Source organism: Dipodomys spectabilis, unplaced genomic scaffold, assembly GCF_019054845.1.
Source record: "Dipodomys spectabilis isolate Male_0828 unplaced genomic scaffold, ASM1905484v1 ptg000080l, whole genome shotgun sequence".
In the NCBI taxonomy this organism is placed as follows: domain Eukaryota; kingdom Metazoa; phylum Chordata; class Mammalia; order Rodentia; family Heteromyidae; genus Dipodomys; species Dipodomys spectabilis.
Window position 1 is genome coordinate 3,950,037 of NW_024870757.1, and position 21,497 is coordinate 3,971,533.

The 21,497-nt window shown below is 51.8% G+C and overlaps 1 protein-coding gene across 1 annotated transcript; it reads left to right on the plus strand.

Annotated features, from left to right (window-relative positions):
- The first annotated feature begins 1,172 nt into the window (after window positions 1–1,172).
- Ptprh (protein tyrosine phosphatase receptor type H) lies at window positions 1,173–20,678 on the plus strand. Its single transcript, XM_042683210.1, has 17 exons — window positions 1,173–1,659; window positions 3,605–3,871; window positions 5,367–5,633; window positions 8,013–8,279; window positions 9,555–9,821; window positions 11,482–11,781; window positions 12,015–12,281; window positions 12,938–13,016; window positions 13,133–13,180; window positions 14,692–14,782; window positions 16,591–16,681; window positions 17,167–17,243; window positions 17,353–17,487; window positions 19,488–19,610; window positions 19,799–19,959; window positions 20,269–20,404; window positions 20,529–20,678. Exons 1-17 carry the CDS (start codon window positions 1,173–1,175, stop codon window positions 20,676–20,678), a joined length of 3,213 nt encoding a protein of 1,070 aa, XP_042539144.1.
- Window positions 20,679–21,497: the final 819 nt, after the last annotated feature.

Below are 21,497 nucleotides of genomic sequence, written 5' to 3' on the forward strand. Positions count from 1 at the left end.
TGGAGGCTAGATACCAGCCCTCCTCCCTCAGACCTAGAGTCCAGACCTCAGCCTACTGCCTTAGACCCAGGGTTCCGGGCCCCAGCCTCCTTCCTCAGACCAAACCCAGCCTCCTCCCTCAGACCCAGAGATCCAGATCCCATCCCTCCAATCTCCATCTGTACCAAGACTGTGTGTTTGTTTTCTTCCCCTCTTCCTCCCTACCCCCATCTTCCAAGGCTGCATTTTTTGAGAAAGGGAACTGATGCTGTTCATCTCTTGCTTGAGCAGAGGAGCCAAGCTTAGCTCCAAAGCCCAGGGAACTCCGCCCCAGGACTCATGCCCTGCTTCCCCATCAAGAGAGTGACCTTTGTCAGAGCTTAACTCCCACTTATCTCTTGTCAGGGGTGATGGGGGAGAGGAGGGAGGAGGAGGGTCAGGGCGGAGGCTAGGGCAGCCCCACAGCTTACTCAGTGTCTAAAGCCTTCCATTCCCTCCAGGGTCTGTGCAGTTGGATGGCGATCGCCAGGGGAGATGGTGAGTGACCTACCTGCCTTGGCCGTATGCACACAGAGTCGCACATACAAGTCTCACTGAGGCAAGGTGGTTGCCGGGAGGCTTACCAGAAGTGGGGAATTCTTTTCTTTTCTTTTTTGGGTGAGGACTGAGACTTGAATTCAGGACCTGGAGCTCAGGCCCATTGTTTTTATTTTTCTCAAGGCTGGTGCTCTACCACTTGAGCCACAGCGCTATTTCTGGCTTTTTTTTTTTTTTTTTTTTTTGCTGGTGAACTGAGGCTAGAAGCCTTCTGAACTTTCCTGCCTGGGCTGGCTTTGAATCCTGAATCTTCAGATATCAGCTTCCTGAGACCAGGATTATAGGCAGGAGCCACTGGCACCTGGGTACTGTGTTTTTGTTACTTATTTTGGAGATGGAGTCTGGTTAGACTTTTCCATCTAAGCTGGCATGTACTGTAAACCCCAGCTTGCAGCTCCTGAGTAGATAGGACTACAGGTATAAGCCCTCGGCCCCCAGCTACATTTCCACTTTTACATCAGCTATATCACAATAAGGGAACAGAACCAGGGCTAATGGATCACACACAGTATTTCATGTAGGCCAGCAGCTCCAGACACTGCCCTTTAGCAAGCCACCAATATGAAAGGAGAAATGGGCCTGGGCATCCTAACTTCATGCCAGCCCTGCCCAACTGTGAGTGGCCCCACATCACCAAAGGTACTCCTCACCTCACACCAGAAGCTCCACGTTCTGGTGGAACTGGGGCCACCATGCTGGATGTGTGGCCTCGGCGTCCACCTCCACCCTCTTATGCCAGGCTCTGGGAAGGGCTGCAGAACTTGGGCACTGGGCACCACTGCTCACCCCTCTTCCTCTCTTCTTCCTCACCGCCAGCCCCAGACCCAGTGAGAAACCTGAACTTGGAAGGACAGAATAGCAGCTCCATCACCCTGGGCTGGGCTGGCCCTGAGGGCGCGGACGCCCACAACCTCACCTACTGGGCCCAGTGCACTGGAGATGGAGACAGGACTGAGACTCGAAACACAACAGATACCTGGGTCACCGTGGATGGACTTGAACCTGGGTCTTCCTATGTGTGTTCTGTGTGGGTGGAGAAAGATGGAGTCGTGAGCTCCAGGGAGAACCTCACTGTCTCCACAGGTGAGAGGCGGCTGCTCCTCCCTCCTTTCCTTCCCTCTCATCCCATATCCTCTTCCCTTTTCCTGCTTCCTTTCCCCCTTTCTTCCTCCATACCTTCTTCTCCTCCCCTGTCATTTCCTTCTTTTCTTTCTCTTTCCCTTCCTCTTCCTCCATCCTCTTTGCTTCTCTTCATTTCTTCTTTTCCCTCCTTCCCTCCTTCCTTCATCTCTCCTTTCCATCCTTCCTTTTACTCCATTTTCCTCTCTCCACCTTTGATCTTTCCTTCTATTCCCTTCCCCTTCTCCTCTCCTCCCCTCTTCTCTTCTTTTTGTACTCCCTCCCTCATTCCCTTCCTCCCTCCCTCCCTTTCTCTCTCTCACTCTTTCTTTCTTTCTTTTTCTTCTTTCCTTCCTTCTTCTTCCTTCCTTCATTTCTTTCTTTTTTTTCTTTTTGTTTGTTCAAACCAGGACTTGAACTTGGTATTTGACACTTTCAATCATTGGCTCATGCTCTACCAAAGGAACCACGCTTCTGTTTTCTTCTCCTCTTCATTCTTTTTTTTTTTTTAAATTTAATTTAATTTTATTTGTGAACATACTGTACAGAGGAGTTACAGTTACATGGGCAGGATAATGCGTACATTTCTTACCAAGCATTGCAGCCTCCTCCTTTGTTTACCCTTCACATCCCTTCCCAGCCTCCCCCCTCCCCCCCTAATCCCAATCCTTCTCCTCCCCCCCCCCCCCCCCACACCAACGTTGTAAAGCTCGTTTTGGACATGACAACTTTCCTCTTCATTCTTTTCTTTGTCTTTCTTTCCCTTTCATTTCCTTTCTGTCCCTTTCCCTTCCTCATTTTTTTCTTTTCCTTTCCTTTTTCCCCTTGGTCCTGGGGCTTGAACTCAGGGCCTGGGCACTGTCCCTGAGCTTCTTTTGCTCAAGGCTAGGGCTCTACCACTTAAGCCATAGTGCTATTCCCAGCTTTTTCTGAGTAGTTTATTGGATATAAGAGTCTCACAGACTTTCCTGCTGAGGCTGGCTGTGAACCACCATCCTCAGATATCAGCCTCCTGAGTAGCTATGATTACAGGTGTGAGCCTCTGACGCCTTACCTCCCTTCCTCTTCCTCTTTGCTTTCTTTCTTTCTTTTTTTTTTTTGGTACGGTCGTGGAGCTTGAACTCTGGGCCTGGGCGCTGTCCCTCAGCTCTTCAGCTCAAGGCTAGTGCTTTACCACTTGAGCCATAATGCCACTTCCGGCTTTTTCCTTTTTGCTTATGTGGTGCTGAGGAATCGAACCCAGGGGCTCGAGCATGCGAGGCAAGCGCTCTACCTGAGCCACCTTCCCAGCCCCTCTCTTTGCTTTCTTTCCTTTCCCTTGGAATAGGGCAGGCTATGTAGCCAGTCTAGCCTGGGTCTCCCTGCCTCCTGAAGCACGGAGATTGCAGGTATGCAATAGCATTCTGGGTCTTCTATTCTTCATTTATTAAAGAGAGGAGGTGGAGGGAGGCTGGGAGCTGGTTAGCCAGGGGCAGATTCTGTGACCCAAAGAAAGATGGACCCATGACTCATGGAAGACACGGATTTTAACTGACTTTTCTTATCCGCTGTATCAGAATAGATGGAGTAAAGCAAGCATGTTTCACAGATTATTTTGCAGTATTTTGGTAGCCCTGCATTGACAAACACTGCCCTTTAGTGTGCAATCAACATGATTGGAGCAATGGGACTGGACAACCTAACTTCGTTTGCCCCTGCCCAGCTCCGTGAGTGGCCCCATATCCCCAAAGCTACCCCTGGCCTCACACCAGGAGCTCCACATTCTGGTGCAACTGGAGCTGCCATGTTGGATGTGCGGCCTCAGTGTCCACCTCCACCCTCTGAGTGCCAGGCTCTGGGAAGAGCTGCAGAACTTGGGCACCAGGCACCACTGCTCACCCTTCTTCCTCTCTTCCTCTCCCACTTCCAGCCCCAGACCCAGTGAGAAACCTGAGCTTGGAAAGGCAGAGCAGCAGCTCCATCACCCTGGGCTGGGCTGGCCCTGAGGGCGCGGACACCCACAACCTCACCTACTGGGCCCAGTGCACTGGAGATGGAGACAGGACTGAGACTCGAAACACAACAGACACCTGGGTCACCGTGGATGGACTTGAACCTGGGTCTTCCTATGTGTGTTCTGTGTGGGTGGAGAAAGATGGAGTCGTGAGCTCCAGGGAGAACCTCACTGTCTCCACAGGTGAGAGGCGGCTGCTCCTTTGTCCTTTCTTTCTTTTCAAATATGCTACATCTTTGTCTCTAGCTCCCTCTCTGTCTGTCTCTTTCTCTCAACAGTGTCAGGCTATGTAGCTGTCAGGCTGGAATTCAGTCCTCTTGCCTCAGCTTCCTGAGGGCTGGAATTACAGGTGTTTTGTCCTTTGTTTCTGGGAAGTGGTAGGAAGTGAGTGGGAAACTGAGGGGAGAGGTGATAGGTTGTGTGATGCATCAGAAATAAAATGGAACCTACACACCTAAATTTTCTTTTTCTTTCTTTCATTTATCTTCTTCTTTTTTTTTTTTTTCTTCAGTCATGGGGCTTGAACTCTGGGCCAGGGCGCTGTCCCTGAGCTCTTCAACTCAAGGCGAGCGCTCTACCACTTGAGCTCCAGCACCACTTCTGGTTTCTGGTGGTTAGTTGGAGATGAGAGTCTCATGGACTTTCCTTGCCTGGGCTGGTTTTGAACAATGATCCTCAGATCTCAGCCTCCTGAGTAGCTAGGATTACAGGTATGAGCCACTGGTGCCCAGCAAGCACAAACTAAAGTTTCTTTTTCTATCACTTTCTATCAAAATAGAAAGAAAGAAGCTGGGTACCAGTGGCTTACACATAATTCTAGCTACTTAGGAGGCTGAGATCTGATGACTGGGATTTGAAGCCAGCCCGGGCAGCAAAGTCTATGAGACTCTTATTTCTAACTGACTACCAAAAGTGTAGAAGTTGAGCCATAGCTCAAGTGGCAGAGCATCAGCCTTGAGCAGGAAAGTCCCAGGAACAGCACAAAAGGACACATAAAAATAAAACAGAAGGAAAGTAGGGGAAAGGCTAGGGATGTGGCTCAAGTGAGAGAGGCCCTGCCCTGTGCCTTCCAGAACCTGAGTTCAGGGGATGGGAAGGTGGCTCAGTGGTAGAGCGCTTGCCTTGTATGCATGAGGCCCTGGGTTGGATTCCTCAGCACCACATTAGCAAAAAGAAAAAAAGCCGGAAGTGGCGCTGTGGCTCAAGTGGTAGAGCGCTAGCCTTGAGCTGAAGAGCTGAGGGGCAGCACCCAGGCCCAGAGTTCCGGCCCACGACCGGACCCAAAAAAAAAAAAGAGAACCTGAGTTCAAAGTCAATACCAACAGAGAAGTTGACATAGAAGCAGATGGAATGCATTATTATGGGATAAGTTATGTCATTCCAGCAGGTCCAAACACTGCCCTTTAGTGTGCAATCAACATGAACAGAGCAATGGGCCTGGACATCCTAATTTCCTGCTGGCCCTGCCCAGCTCTGTGGGTGGCCCTACATTCCCAAAGCTACCCCTTGCCTCACCCCAGGAGCTCCAGGTTTCTGATGGAACTGGGGGCGCCATGCTGGATGTGTAGCCTCAGCATCTACCTCCACCCTCTGTGTGCCAGGCTCTGGGAAGGGCTGCAGAACTTGGGCACTGGGCACCACTGTTCACTCCTCTTCCTTTCTTCCTCCCCACTTCCAGCCCCAGACCCAGTGAGAAACCTGAGCTTGGAAGGGCAGAACAGCAGCTCCATCACCCTGGGCTGGGCTGGCCCTGAGGGCGCGGACACCCACAGCCTCACCTACTGGGCCCAGTGCACTGGAGATGGAGACAAGACTGAGACTCGAAACACAACAGACACCTGGGTCACCGTGGATGGACTTGAACCTGGGTCTTCCTATGTGTGTTCTGTGTGGGTGGAGAAAGATGGAGTCGTGAGCTCCAGGGAGAACCTCACTGTCTCCACAGGTGAGAGGCGGCTGCTCCTCCCTCCTTTCCTTCCCTCTCATCCCATATCCTCTTCCCTTTTCCTGCTTCCTTTCCCCCTTTCTTCCTCCATACCTTCTTCTCCTCCCCTGTCATTTCTTTCTTTTCTTTCTCTTTCCCTTCCTCTTCCTCCATCCTGTTTCTTTTCATTTCTTTTCTCGCCTTCCCTCCTTCCTTTATCTCTCCTTTCCATCCTTCTTTTTTCTGCATTTTCCTTTCTCCACCTTTGATCTTCCCTCTCCATTCCCTTCCCCTCTTCTTTTCTTTTTGTCCTCCCTCCCTCTTTCTTTCCTGTTGTCCCTTAATCTCTCTCTCTCCTTCCCTCCCTCTCTCCTTCCTTCCTTTCTTTCTTTCTTTTTATTTCTTCCTTTCTTTCTTTTCTGTCTGTCTTTCTTTTTGTTGGTTCAAACCAGGACTTGAACTCAGTATTTGACACTTTCAATCATTGGCTCATGCTCTACCAAAGGAAGCACGCTTCTGTTTTCTTCTCCTCTTCATTCCTTTCTTTGACTTTTTTTCCTTTTCCTTTCCTTTCTGTCCCTTTCCTTCCTCATTTTTTTCTTTTTCTTTCTTTTTTCCCCTTAGTCCTTGGGCTTGAACTCTGTTCCTGAGCCCTGTCCTTCAGCTCTTCAGCTCAAGGCTAGTGCTCTACCACTTGAGCTACAGCTCCACTCCGGTTTTCTGGTGGGTTATTGGATATAAGATTTACATAGGGGCTGGGAAGGTGGCTCAGTGGTAGAGTGCTTGCCTTGCATGCATGAGGCCCTGGGTTCGATTCATCAGCACCACATAAGCAAAAAGAAAAAAGCTGGAAGTGGTGCTGTGGCTCAAGTGTCGTAGAGTGCTAGCCTTGAGCTGAAGAGCTGAGGGACAGCGCCCAGGCCCAGAGTTCAGGCCCCACAACTGGACACCCCCCCCCCAAAAAAAAAGATTTACATGGACTTTCTTGCCCGGGCTGGCTTTGAACCGTGATCCTCAGATCTCATCCTCCTGAGCAGCTAGGATTACAGGTGTGAGCCACCATTGCCTGGCTTCCCTTCCTCATTTTTTTTCCTCTTTCTTTCTTTCTTTTTTTCCCTTGGTCCTGGTGCTTGAACTCAGGCCCTGGGCACCGTTCCTAAGCTTCTTTTGCTCAAGGCTAGGGCTCTACCACTTAAGCCATAGTGATATTCCCAGCTTTTTCTGAGTAGTTTATTGAAGATAAGAGCCTCAAATGACCTGGGAAGGTGGCTCAGTGGTAGAGTGCTTGCCTTGTGTGCATGAGGCCATGGGTTCCATTCCTCATCACCACATAAGCTGGAAAAGCTGGAAGTGGGCACTCTGGCTCAAGTGGTAGAGTACTAGCCTTGAGCTGAAGGGCTGAGGGACAGTTCTTGGGCCCAGAGTTCACGCTCCATGACAAACAACAACAACAAAAAGTTTTAAAGACTTTCCTGCTGTGGCTGACTTTCCTGCAGCACCATCCTCAGATCTCAGCCTCCTGAGTAGCTATGATTACAGGTGTGAGCCACTGACACCCAGCCTCACTTCCTCTTCCTATTTGCTTTCTTTTCTTTCTCTTGGAACAGGACAGGCTATGTAGCCAGTTTAGCTTGGGTCTCCCTGTCCTCCTGAAGCATGGAGATTGCAGGTGTGTACTAGTATACTGGGCCTTCTATTCTTTGTTTATTTTATTTATTTGTTTGTTTATTTTCTCAGTTGAGGAGCCTGAACTCTGGGCCTGGACACTCTCCCGCAGTTCTTAAACTCAAGGCTAGCACCTTATCACTTGAGCCATAACACCACTTCCAGCTTTTTCTGCTTACATAGTGCTGAGGCATAGAACCCAGGGCCTCATGTATGCTAGGCAAGCACTCTACCACTCAGCTACCTTCCCAAACCCTATTCTTTGCTTATTAAAGAGAGGCTGGGAGCTGGCTGGCAGGGGACAAGTTCTGTGATCCAAAGAAAGATCTCTCGATCATGGAAACCACACTTTTTAATTGACTTTTCTTATCTGCTGTATCAGAATAGATGGAGCAAAACCAGAACGTTTAACATATTGTCTCACGGTATTTCTGTTAGCCCTGCAGCTCCAAATACTGCCCTTTAGCAAGCCATCAATAAAAAAGAGCAATGAGACTGGACAACCTAACTTTGTTTGGCCCTGCCCAGCTCCGTGGGTGGCCCCATATCCCCAAAGCTACCCCTGGCCTCACACCAGGAGCTCCACATTCTGGTGCAACTGGAGCTGCCATGTTGGATGTGCGGCCTCAGTGTCCACCTCCACCCTCTGAGTGCCAGGCTCTGGGAAGAGCTGCAGAACTTGGGCACCAGGCACCACTGCTCACCCTTCTTCCTCTCTTCCTCTCCCACTTCCAGCCCCAGACCCAGTGAGAAACCTGAGCTTGGAAAGGCAGAACAGCAGCTCCATCACCCTGGGCTGGGCTGGCCCTGAGGGCGCGGACACCCACAACCTCACCTACTGGGCCCAGTGCACTGGAGATGGAGACAGGACTGAGACTCGAAACACAACAGACACCTGGGTCACCGTGGATGGACTTGAACCTGGGTCTTCCTATGTGTGTTCTGTGTGGGTGGAGAAAGATGGAGTCGTGAGCTCCAGGGAGAACCTCACTGTCTCCACAGGTGAGAGGCGGCTGCTCCTTTGTCCTTTCTTTCTTTTCAAATATGCTACATCTTTGTCTCTAGCTCCCTCTCTGTCTCTCTCTCTTTCTCTCAACAGTGTCAGGCTATGTAGCTGTCAGGCTGGAATTCAGTCCTCTTGCCTCAGCTTCCTGAGGGCTGGAATTACAGGTGTTTTGTCCTTTGTTTCTGGGAGGTGGTAGGAAGTGAGTGGGAAACTGAGGGGAGAGGTGATAGGTTGTGTGATGCATCAGAAATAAAATGGAACCTACACACCTAAATTTTCTTTTTCTTTCTTTCATTTATCTTCTTCTTTTTTTTTTTTTTCTTCAGTCATGGGGCTTGAACTCTGGGCCAGGGCGCTGTCCCTGAGCTCTTCAACTCAAGGCGAGCGCTCTACCACTTGAGCTCCAGCACCACTTCTGGTTTCTGGTGGCTAGTTGGAGATGAGAGTCTCATGGACTTTCCTTGCCTGGGCTGGTTTTGAACAATGATCCTCAGATCTCAGCCTCCTGAGTAGCTAGGATTGCAGGCATGAGCCACTGGTGCCCAGCAAGCACAAACTAAAGTTTTTTTTTTTTTTTTTATCACTTTCTATCAAAATAGAAGGAAAGAGGCTAGGTACCAGTGGCTCACACATAATTCTAGCTACTTAGGAGGCTGAGATCTGATGACTGGGATTTGAAGCCAGCCCGGGCAGCAAAGTCTATGAGACTCATTTCTAACTGACTACCAAAAATGTAGAAGTTGAGCCGTAGCTCAAGTGGCAGAGCATCAGCCTTGAGCAGGAAAGTCCCAGGAACAGCACAAAAGGACACATAAAAATAAAACAGAAGGAAAGTAGGGGAAAGGCTAGGGATGTGGCTCAAGTGAGAGAGGCCCTGCCCTATGCCTTCAAGAACCTAAGTTCAAAGTCAATACCAACAGAGAAGTTGACATAGAAACAGATGGAATGCATTATTATGGGATAAGTTATGTTGTCCAGCAGTTCCAAACACTGCCCTTTAGTGTGCAATCAACATGAACAGAGCAATGGGCCTGGACATCCTAACTTCCTGCTGGCCCTGCCCAGCTCTGTGGGTGGCTCTACATCCCCAAAGCTACCCCTTGCCTCACCCCAGGAGCTCCAGGTTTCTGATGGAACTGGGGGCGCCATGCTGGATGTGTAGCCTCAGCGTCTACCTCCACCCTCTGTGTGCCAGGCTCTGGGAAGGGCTGCAGAACTTGGGCACTGGGCACCACCATTCACCCTCTTCGTTTCTTCCTCCCTACTTCCAGCCCCAGACCCAGTGAGAAACCTGAGCTTGGAAGGGCAGAACAGCAGCTCCATCACCCTAGGCTGGGCTGGCCTGGAGGGTGTGGACACCCACAGCCTCACCTACTGGGCCCAGTGCACTGGAGATGGAGACAGGACTGAGACTCAAAACACAACAGACACCTGGGTCACCGTGGATGGACTTGAACCTGGGTCTTCCTATGTGTGTTCTGTGTGGGTGGAGAAAGATGGAGTCGTGAGCTCCAGGGAGAACCTCACTGTCTCCACAGGTGAGAGGCGGCTGCTCCTCCCTCCTTTCCTTCCCTCTCATCCCATATCCTCTTCCCTTTTCCTGTTTCCTTTCCCCCTTTCTTCCTCCATACCTTCTTCTCCTCCCCTGTCATTTCCATCTTTTCTCTTTCCCTTCTTCTTTCTCTCTCCTCTTGTGTCTCTTCATTTCTCTCCTTCTTTTATCTCTCCTTTCTTTCCTTCATCTTTCTCCTTTTTTCTCTCTCCACCTTCCCTTCTTCCCTTCTTCTTCTCCTCTTTCTGCCTTTTCTTTTATCTGGTCCAAAGCCAGTCTTGAACTCAGTACTTGTTACTTTCAGTCATTGGTTAGTCCTCTACCAATGGAGACAGGCCTCTCTTTTCCTTTGTTCTTCCTTTTTGTTCTTTTCTTTTCTCTTTGTTTTGTTGGTCATGGGGCTTTAACTCTGTGCTTGGGTGCTGTCCCTGAGTTCAAAGCAAGCACTCTACCACTTTAACCGCAGTACCACTTCCGGTTTTCTGCTGGTTTATTAGAGATAAGAGTCTCATGGTCCCCCCCCCCCCCCCAGCCACCCCCCCCCCACCCCCGGCCAGCTTGAACCTTGATCCTCAGATCTCAACTTCCTGAGTAGCTAGTATTACCGGTGTGGTCCACGGGTGCCTGGTTCCCTGAGCTTTTTGTTCAAGGTTAGTCTTCTAACACTTGAGCTAGAGCACCACTTCCAGTTTTCTGGTGGTTAATTGGAGATGAGCCTTAGGGCCTTTCCTACCTGTCTTTGAATTGTGATCTTAGTCATCTGAATAGCTAGGATTGAAGGTGTGAGCCACCAGCACCTGGCTTTTTTTTTTTTTGGTCTTTGGAAATGGGTTCTTTTGGTTCAGGGAGGAGTTGGTCCCCCCTCTCAGGAACCTGGAAGCCTGGATTCCTGGACCTTGGGCGGCTGAGGAAACTACAATGTACAACAATCTTCTACCACCTTGGTGTGTCTAGGGTAAAAAAGAATTCTGGCCCTGGGTGGCCCTGGGAGATGAAGATAGTCAGACTTTGAGCTGAGTGGACTACAAATCCCATGATGCCATGATGGGGGTCAGGCCTTTGTGAAATTGTTGATACAGAGAGTCCATGGCTTCATGGGGGTTGTAGTCTGGGGGGGACTTGTATCTATGCCGGCAGAGGAAGAAAGGGATGACCTGAGACCTAGCACTAGAGCCAGGGGACAGAGTGAACTCTTCTTATTCTGATCTCCACTAGACCTTGAGCTCCCCTTCTCTCCCCTTTCCTCCCCTCCCCTCTCCTCTCTCTGTTCTCTCCTCTTCTGGGACTGGGGCTTAAACTCAAGGCTCTCACATGCTTGTTTAGCTTTTTCCATTCAAAGTTGGTACTCTTACCATTTAAGGCATACTTCCACTTCTAATTTTTTGCTGGTTAATTGGTAATAAGAAGCTCTTGGCTTTGTCTGCCCTGTGAACTACGATTGCCAGATATACCTACTGAGTAACTAGGATTCTAGGCATGAGCTGTGGGTTCTTGGCATCTCCCTTGGGTTTGCTGGTTCTTCTTGGGGCTCCTGCCTCTGTTGCTAGAGCAGAGATAAGTGGGGCATGGTGGCCTTGCTGTTGGGGTGTGGGGACTGGTGGTTCTTTGAGGACACACCCTCTTAGAGCTCTGTCCTTGCTTTGCAGCCCCCAGTGAGGTCACACTGCTGCAGAAGGAAGGTCAGACCAATCACTCGGTGACCCTGAGGTGGGAGGCCCCTGTGGACCCCCACTCCCAGCTCTACACCTACTGGATTCACTGGGCTGGTCAAGAAAACCCTCCCAGGACGCAAGAGCCCCAGGGGCCCTGGGGCAGCTCAACAGGCAGGACCAATGACACCTGGTATGTGGCAGATGCCCTCATGCCTGGCACTTGGTACAACTTCAGTGTGTGGGCAGAGAGAAATGGCATTTTCAGTTCCACGAAGAGCCTCCAGGCTCCCACAGGTGAGAGACCCCACCCCGCCCATCCCTGGTAACTGGGCCAACATCAGACCTGCAGGGACAGGAGGCAGGGGTAGACCACAGAGGGCATCAGGTCCCAGGGTTTCCTCTTCTTAGGCTGTGGTCACAGAGGCCAGGGGGCCAGGGGACTGCTCTGAGGCTTGGCAGGACAGGCGGGATGGGGTGGCTAGGGGACCTTCAAAGGCACCTGCCGACCCCGCTGCCTCCTTCACCAGCCCCCGATGCCGCCACCATCATCTCCTGCCTGAGCACCTCAGGAGGCTACGCCATGGTTGTGACCTGGTCCTGTCCCACTGGGGGCTACGAGGCCTTTGAGTTGGAGGTGGGTGGGCATCGGGCCTCCCAGGACCGGTCTTCGTGTGGGAAGGGCGTGACTGTGTCAGGTCTTGGGCCGGCTCAGTCCTACCCCACCACTGTCACCACCACCTGGAGTGGATTAAGGGCCCAATCTGCCCCTCTCACCTGCTACACAGAGCGTGCAGGTGAGCAGAGAACCTTCCTGTGTGAGTCCATGGGGCTGTCTGTCTTTGGTTTTCTGTTTTTTCTTTTCTTTTCCCTCCCCCCATTCCCTCCTCCCTCCCCCCTCCCTCCCTTCCTTCCTTCCTTCCTTGCTTTTGTCTGTCCAGGGCCTGGGCACTGTCCCCCAGCCTCTTTGTGGTCAAGGCTAGTGTGCTACCACTTGAGCCACAACACTACTTCCTGCTTTTTCTGAGTAGTTTATTGGAGATAAGCGTCTCATGGACTTTTCTGCCGGGCTGGCTTTGACATATGATCCTCAGATCTCAGCCTCCTCAGTAGCTAGGGTTTCAAGCATGAGCCACCGATGCCCAGCACAAGACACCCACTTAAACATACGATGCAGCCAGGCGCCAGTGTCTTCCACCAATAATCCTAACTGCTCAGGAGGCTGAGATCAGAGGATTGCAATTCAAAACCAGCCTGGATACGAAAGTCTATGAGACTCTTGTCTCCAATTAGCCAGCAAAATAATCAGAAGTGGAGCTGTGGCTCAAGTGGTAGAGTGGCAGCCTTGAATGAAAAAGCTAAGGGATTGTGCCTAGGCTGTGAGTTCAAGTCTCAGTACTGGGAAGATAAATAAAGACCTGGGTTCTTAAGGGCTTCCTATGCCTCCTCCCAGGGGTCATTGCGGGAGCCATTGTGGGTGTCCTCCTGTTTCTCATCCTGGTAGGCCTCCTGATTTTCTTCTTGAGGAAGAGGTGAGACTCATTGCAGGCCTGCCTCCTGGAGGCTGCCGCCGGCAGGGAGAGGGGAGGACCTCTGGTCCCAGCCTTATGCTCTGAGCCTTATGTCCCAGAATCCTTTTCCCCTCCAGGAATCAGAAGCAGCAGCAGAAGGTGGTCCCCAAGGATCTTATGTTCAGGTGAGCAGAGGCTCTGGGAAAAACGTCCGAAACACTGTGTCAGGCCCATCAGGGGTCATCTATCAAAGGGCAGGGCCTGCGGACTTATCCATGGGGGCCTCAGAAGGGACTACGGACCTCTGTGACAGGCCCTGAGTTCAAGGCCCAGGACTAGTGTCCAGGCCCTGAGTTCAAGCACACACACAAAAGGCAAAATAATATAGTCTACGATGTGTCTTTGGAGACCACGAAAGAGGAGAAGACAGAGTGAGTAGAGGGACATTTTTGATAGGTGTTAAAACTGCATGAAGCTGGGCGCCCTGGCTCACACTTGTAATCCTAGCTACTCAGGAGGCTGAGATCTGAGGTCATAGTTGGGGGCCAACCAATGCAGAACAGCTTGTGAGAGTCTTCTCTCCAATTAACCAGCAAAAAAATCTGGACTGGAAGTATGGCTTCAGCAATAGAGCACTGACCAAGTGTGAGGCACAGCAACACACACACACACACACACACACACATAGTCAAATATAGGGAAAGCCTTGGTGACTATAGAGATTTGAAAGCCCTTCTCTTGCAGGTTCAAAGCAAGCCAGTACAAGAAAGTCCATGAGGACTGGGAAGGTGGCTCAGTGGTAGAGCGCTTGCCTTGCATGCATGAGGCCCTGGGTTCGATTCCTCAGCACCACATAAGCAAAAAGAAAAAAGCCGGAAGTGGCGCTGTGGCTCAAGTGGTAGAGCGCTAGCCTTGAGCTGAAGAGCTGAGAGACAGCGCCCAGGCCCAGAGTTCAGGCCCCACGACCGGACCCCCCCCCCCCCAAAAAAAAAAAAAGTTCATGAGACTTATCTCTAATTAAACAGCAAAAAGCCAAAAGTGAAGCTCTGGTTCAAATAGTAGAGCAGCCGGTGGTTCACAGCTATAATCCTAGCTACTCAGGAGGCTGAGATTTGAGGATCACGGTTCAAAGCCAGCCCAGGCAAGAAAGTACATTAGACTCTTATCTCTAATGATACACCAGAAAAACTGTAAGTGGCACTGTGGCTCAAGTGGTAGAGCACTCACCTTGAGCTGAAGACCTCAGGGACAATGCCCAAACCCAGAGTTCAAGTCCCACGACAAAAAAAAAAAAAAGAGTAGCTTTGACCAAAATAGCTAAAGGACAGCACTCAAGGCCTGAATTCAAGCCCTGGTACTGACACACACAGAAAGAAAAAAGTGGAATTGTATATTAGTTGTCTTTTTTTGGGTGGGGAGGAGTCTGGCTTACTTCTCAACACAGTGTCCTCAAATTTACTTATGCTGCAGCGTGTGTCAGACTCACTTTAAGGCTGTATACTATTCCATTGTGTTTGAGTCCATAGAACACTTGGTTGCCATGAGTGTGGTAACCTCCCTTCAAGCCTCGGTCTTCCTTTCTTTTGGGTTTGTGCCCAGAAGTGGCATTGCTAGATGGCAGTCATCTCTTCTTTTACACCCAAAGCACTGCATGTCGGCAGGTTGACATCTTCTCCTTTCCTTCTCCCTACCACAGCTCCCCAGGGGACATCCTGGCCAAAGACTTTGCTGACCACGTTAGGAAAAATGAGAAGGACAGCAGCTATGGATTTGCAGAGGAGTACCAGGTCCGGGCACCAGAGAAGGGGTGGAGCTCTGCACAGCCCTGCCCCTGCCCCACCAAACCCCCTCACCCCTTGGGTTAAGCAAAAGCAGTAAACCTTCATTCCTGAGCTGCGCCAGGGAACCAGGGGTCTAGCATTCAGCAGTCAAGCCCTCTATGGCTGGGCCGTATTCCAGCTCAGACTGGCTAGCTTTGTACTTGCTGTATCTATAGCTCAGGCTGGCTTCAGACTCATGATCTCCCTTGCTTCTGCCTCCGCTTGCTGCAGTAAGAGTTGTGCTAGGATCTGCTCAGTTCTAGAGAATTCCTTGGACGTGCTTATCTTTTCAACTATTGGTGTGTGTGTGTGTGTTGCTGAGGTTTGAACTCAGGGCCTCCTGCTAGCTAGGCAGCACTGCATCGCTGGAGTCATACCTCTCCCCCTTTTACTTGGGTGCTATTGTGGGTCTTGTTTTCTTTCTGGGGCCTTCCTGGACCACAGCCCTCCTCCTTGCACTTCCCATCATAGCCAGGATGGCAGGTACCTGCCACATAACTCACTCTGCTTTTTGGTGTTTGTTTGGTCAGTTGTGGGGCTTGAATTTGGGGCCTGGGTGCTGTCCCCGAGGCTCTTTGTGCTCAAGGTTAGCACTCTACTATGAGAGCCATAATGCCATTTCTAGTTTTTGAGTGGTTTAGTTGGAGATAAGAGGCTCACAGCAGTTTTCTGCCCAACCTGGCTTCAAACTGTGATCCTCAGATCTCAGCCTCCTGAATAGCTAGGATTAGTGGTGTGGGCACCAGTGCTCCGCTTTTTCGCTTTTTTTTTTTTTTTTTGGTCGGTCGTGGGGCCTCAACTCTGGGCCTGGGCACTGTCCCTCAGCTCTTCAGCTCAAGGCAAGTGCTCTACCACTTTGGCCACAGCGCCACTTCTGGCTTTTTCTGCTTATGTGATGCTGAGGAATTGAACCCAGGGCCTCATGCATGCAAGGCAAGCACTGTACCACTGAGCCACCTTCCCAGCTCCCTCCCCTTTTTTTCCTGTTGAGGTGTGTGTGTGTGTGTGTGTGTGTGTGTGTGTGTGGCATCTCATGAACTTTCTGCCCAGCCTGGCCTTGAACTGAAATTCTCTTGATCTTAGGATAATAGGCATGATCTACTGCACCTGGCTCTTTAGTTATTTTTATTTTATTCTTTTTGTCGGTCATGGGGCTTGAACTCTAGGTCTGGGTGCTATCACTCAGCTCTTCAGCTCAAGGTGAGCACTCTACCACTTGAGCCACAGCACCACTCCTGGTTTTCTGGTGGTTCATTGGAGATAAGAGTCTCATGGACTTCCCTGCCCAGGCTGGCTTTGAATCACAATTCTCAGATCTCAACCTCCTGAGTAGCTGGGGTTACAGGCGTGAGCCACTGACACCTAACTCTAGGTTGTTTTTAGATAGGACCTCACATGTTTGTCCATGCCTGCCTTGGTCTGAAGCCTCCTTCCCCTGCTTCCCCAGTAGCTGGGATTTCAGGCATAAATGGCCATGCCTAGCCCTCAGCTCACTGACAGCTTAGAACGAGGATAGCTGCTTCCTCCAGTGACTCACACCCACAGGGATGGTCTTTCGTTCTCCTGGCCTCTACCCTCTTGCCTTCCTGAAAAAATCCCCGCATCTCCTGTTAGCCTGTTAGATTCCCTAGGTGAGAGGTGGGTAGCTGCCCAGCATCTGTTGTGTGGGTGCTACAAAATCCCAGGGTATGAAGGGCAAACAGGAGGGGAAGGAGAATTCCAGGGGCACTGCTGGGGAACTCTACAACCCCCTCTTCCCCCCATCTCTGTCCTAGCTATTGGCCCTGGAGGGCCATGGCCAATCTCAGATGGTGGCTTCTGCTCCAGAGAACATGGCCAAAAACCGCTACAGGAATGTGCTGCCCTGTGAGTCCTGGATTTGTGCTGTCTTCATCCCCAGCTCCAATCCTGTCCACCGCCCCCATCCCTGTTCCCCATCCCTGTTCTCCTATGACAGACAAACCCTGGTGTGTGCCCCTGCACACCCCCCCCACCCCCCCCATGGCTTCCAGGGTCTGTCTAGCCTCCCTCCCTGGGTCTCTCTGCCCTGTCTATGTGCACGGCTAAGGCCACGACTTTTTGTGCCTTCTTTTTTCTTTTTTTTTGTCGGTCGTGGGGCTTGAACTCTGGGCCTGGGTGTTGTCCCTCAGCTCTTCAGCTCAAGGCGAGCGCTCTACCACTTGAGCTACAGCGCCACTTCCGGTTTTCTGGTGGTTTATTGGAGATAGGAGTCTCACGGTCTCTCCTTCCCGGGCTGGCTTTGAACCGCGATCCTCAGATCTCAGCCTCCTGAGTAGCTAGGATTACAGGCGTGAGCCACCAGCGCCCGGCTTTTTTGTGCCTTCTTGTAGACGACTGGTCACGGGTACCGCTGCAGCCCCTCCGCAATGAGCCGGGGTCCGATTACATTAACGCCAGCTTCCTGCCGGTGAGCCTGCGAGGGCACCTGGGGGTGGGGGTTGGGAGTTGGGGAGGGGGGAGAGGTCTTCTGTGACAGTCACCCACCAACCCCCTGACTGCCTGCTTGCCTCGACCAGGGTCTCTGGAGTGCCCAGGAGTTCATCGCGGCCCAGGGTCCCCTGCCCCACACTGTGGGTGACTTCTGGCGCCTGGTGTGGGAACAGCAGAGCCACACCCTGGTCATGCTGACCAACTGTGTGGAGTCCAGCCGGGTGAGGAGACCTCTGTCCCAGGGTGGACCTCTGTGTGGAGCGTGACCCTCCCACACACAACCTGCCTCCACTCCCACCCCACTCTCCCAGAGAGGGGCCCTACCCCAGCATGAGCTATGTCCAAAACAGCCCCAGCTGGCCTTCCCAGGGGCTCCTCCACCAGGCTGTCCACTGGTCTGAGAGTAGGAGGGTGGAGGTGAGGTGGGGGAGGAGGGTGTGAGTGTATGCTCAGTCCATCAACTGTTCCTGTGAGAACCATAGACTGGGTCGATCATGGGGGCTTGAACTCTGGGCCTGGGCGCTGTCCCTCAGCTCTTCAGCTCAAGGCGAGCGCTCTACCACTTGAGCCGTAGCACCACTTCTGGTTTTCTGGTGGTTCACTGGAATGAGTCTCATGGACTTTCCTGCCTGGGATGGCTTTGAAATGCAATCTTCAGATCTCAGCCTCCTGGGATTACAGGCATGAGCCACCAGCGCCCAGCTGACTGGGTGATTTATAAAGAAGAGGGGTCTATGTGGCTCAAGGTTCTGAAGGCTTGGAAGTCTAAATACGCACCATAATGTGGCAGAGTATCCCACAGTGATGGAGCAAGCTTGCTCTTTCTCCTCGTCTTCCTCCTCATCCTCTTCCTCCTCCCCCTCCTCTTCCTTCTTCCCCCTTCTCCTTCTGCTTCTGTTTTATTTCCTCTTCTTTCTGTGTGTGTGTGTGTGTGTGTGTGTGTGTGTGTGTGTATGCATGCCAGTCCTGGGACTTGAACTCAGAGCCTGGATGCTATCCCTAAGCATTTTGCACAAGGCTAGCCCTCTACCACCTGACCCACAACTCTACTTCTGATTTTTTTTAGAAGTTTATTTGAGACAAGAGTCTCACAAACAGCTGGGCATGCCTGAAATCCTAGATACTCCCGAGACTAGGATCTGAATATTGCAGTTAAAACCAGCCTGGGCTGGAAAGTCCTTGAGACTCTCATCTTCAATTAACCCCCAGAAAACTGGAAGTAGCGCTGTGGCTTAAAGTGGTAGAGCGCTAGCCTTGAGCAGTAAAGCTCAGGGACAGCACCCAGGCCCTGAGTTTAAGCACCAAGACCATTAAAAAAAAAAAAAAAGTCTCATAGTCTTTCCTGCCCAGGCTGTCTTCGAATTTCAATCTTTGGATCTCAGCCTCCTCAGTAGTGAGGATTACAGGTGTGAGTCACCAGTGCCTGGTTCTCTTCCTTCTCCTCCTCCTGTTTCTCTTTTTCTCCTCCTCCTCCTCCTCCTCTTCTTCCTTCTCCTTCACTTCTTTCTCCTCTTCCTTCTCCTCCTGCTTTTCTCTTCTTCCTTTGTTTCTTCTCCATCTTTTATTTTTTTTAGACAAGGTCTCACTGTGTAGCCCCAGCTGGCTTCTGCCATTCCTTTTGCCTAGCTCCACTCCTCAGTCTGGGGTTGCAGATAGGTAACCCCCTACCCAGTCTCTCCCTCTTTTTTGTTTTTTTTGGGGGGTCCGGTTGTGGGGCCTGAACTCTGGACCTGGGCGCTGTCCCTCAGCTCTTCAGCTCAAGGCTAGCGCTCTACCACTTGAGCCACAGTGGCACTTCCGGCTTTTTTCTTTTTGCTTATGTGGTGCTGAGGAATGGAACCCAGGGCCTCAGGCATGCAAGGCAAGTGCTCTACCACTGAGCCACCTTCCCAGCCCCTCCCTCTTTTTATAAAGCCACAAATACCATCCAAGAGGCTCACGACCTCATCTGATCACTTCCTCAAGGCCCTGCCTTCAAATACCATTGATAGATACCTTTGGGGATAAAGTTTCCAACATGGACATTTGTGCAAGGGTAAGATCGGGCTCAAGATGGATGGGCCCACTTGGCTGGCAGACATCGTACTTAGATGCCCATGGCATGCCATTGTTACAGCATGGTGACGAGACACCCTGTTGTCAGTGCGGGGGAGCCTCCTTGCTCTGAACACAAGAGCCAGGCAGAGGGGCTCCTGGGCTTGACGTCCTGGTTCTACCCCAGGTGAAATGCGAGCATTATTGGCCTCTGGATTCTCAACCCTGTACCCACGGGCTCCTTCGGGTGACACTGCTGAGTGAGGAGGTGACAGAGTCCTGGACGGTGCGAGAGCTGCAGCTCCTCCATGTGAGCACTCACCCCACCCAGAATGCCCTCTGTGAAGTATCTCTACAGTGCATCCTGGGAAACTCACAATTGTCCCTGCAATGCATCCTGGGAAACCCACCATCATCCCTGCTGTGCATCCTGGGAAACCAACCATTAGGTGTAGAAGCCAAACCCCAAAACCTATATGCCCTCCCCTCTCCCTCCAGGTGGAGGAGCAGAAGACTCTATCTGTGCGCCAGTTCCATTACCTGGCCTGGCCAGACCATGGCGTCCCCCACTCCCCAGAGCCTCTGCTGGCCTTCTGGAAGTTGCTCCGTCAGTGGCTGGATGAGACCGTGGAGGGAGGCCCGCCCATTGTGCATTGCAGGTGAGAGTCACTCTTGGGACTCAGAGTCGAGTTAGGTGAGTCCTTGGGGTCCTTCAAGGTAAGTGAAAGGAAGATGGTGAACACAGAAGATATACGGGCTTGAGAAGGGTGCAAGGCACAGAGAACAAGGTCTGACAGAAAGAAAGACTCCAAGGCAGCATGACTTTGGACCTAAGCAGTCCCCACTGAAACCATATCTTGTCCAATGCTGAGGCTCCTGAGTTCCGCAAGACTGCCCCCTCCCCATCAGCCAGGACTCCAGATGTGCCTCCCCTCCACGGCATGACCATGGTCCCCCTTCCTGCCTAGTGCTGGTGTGGGCCGGACAGGCACACTCATCGCCCTGGATGTCCTGCTCCGGCAGCTGGAATGTGAGGGGCTTGTGGGGCCCTTCAGCTTCGTGAGGAGGATGAGAGAGAACCGCCCACTGATGGTGCAGACTGAGGTGATGGGGAGGGCCCCTCTTCACCCCATGCCTCTTCCCCAGGCTGGGAGCTCCAGAAGGCCCAGGGCAGGGAGGGCAGGTGTGGGATCCTGGGCCAGCCCCCTCATGTAGTGCCTCCCTCCAGGCCCAGTATGTGTTCTTGCACCATTGTATCCTGAAGTACCTCCAGCAGTCAGCCCCTCCCTCCCCCCAAAATGAGGCCATGCGGGATAATGGGGCCTGCCTCATCTACCAGAACTCCGAAGCCATCCAGGCCCAGCAGCGGGAGGTCTGAGCTATGGAGGGCGGAGTCTGCCTGTGCTGCCTCAAGCGCCCCATCCCACGAAGAGCCGACTGTGGGTGGGAAGAGGGACTGGGAACTGAAATGCCTGTCTCCCCAGGAGACTGGGTGTGGTGGGCTTTCACCCAGAGTGTGTAGGGGAGCCAGGGCGGGTTCCTGGTTCCTGGGAAGAGCGGGAGGGGGGGAGGGATCTGGGGATTTCTCTCCCGGGCTCAGGGTCCCAAGGAGACAGTCTGGAACTTGGATTCTGAGGAAGGATGGACCCTGGGTTGGAATTCTGGCGACGGGAGGAACAAGGGCAGGTTTTCCTTTCAGAATCGGAGTCGGTCTGCGGTCGCCGTCGGGGTGCGTTTTCTTTCTGTTCCATAATTTATTAAATAATGCCTCTCAGGCAAGGTTTGCTCTAGTGGATCTCTGGGTCTCAAGGGGGAAATTGGGGCGGGAGTGGACTGCTGATCTTGTTTTTTTTTTTGTTGTTGTTGGTCATGGGGTGTGAACTCTGGGCCTGGGTGCTGTCCCTCAGCTCTTCAGCTCAAGGCTAGGGCTGTACCACTTGAGCCACAGTGCCACTTCGGCTTTTTCTGCTTATGTGGTGCTGAGGAATCAAACCCAGGGCCTCATGCATGCAAGGCAAGTGCTCTACCGCTGAGCCACCTTCCCAGCCTCGTGGGCTGCTGATCTTAGGGAACCATGGTTTTGTTTTGTTTTTGTTTTTTACCTGAAAGGCAGGTTTAGTCGGGCACCGGTGGCCCACGCCGGTCATCCTAGCTACTCAGGAGGCTGAGATCTGAGTTTCGAAGTTCGAAGCCAGGC

Coding starts and splice junctions, on each gene's coding strand:
- Ptprh (XM_042683210.1), top strand. CDS start 1,173: ATGCCAGCCCTGCCCAACTGTGAGTGGCCCCACATCACCAAAGGTACT. Junction 9,822..11,481: donor GAACCTCACTGTCTCCACAG/GTGAGAGGCGGC, acceptor CTTGCTTTGCAG/CCCCCAGTGAGGTCACACTG. Junction 19,960..20,268: donor CCGCCCATTGTGCATTGCAG/GTGAGAGTCACT, acceptor CTTCCTGCCTAG/TGCTGGTGTGGGCCGGACAG.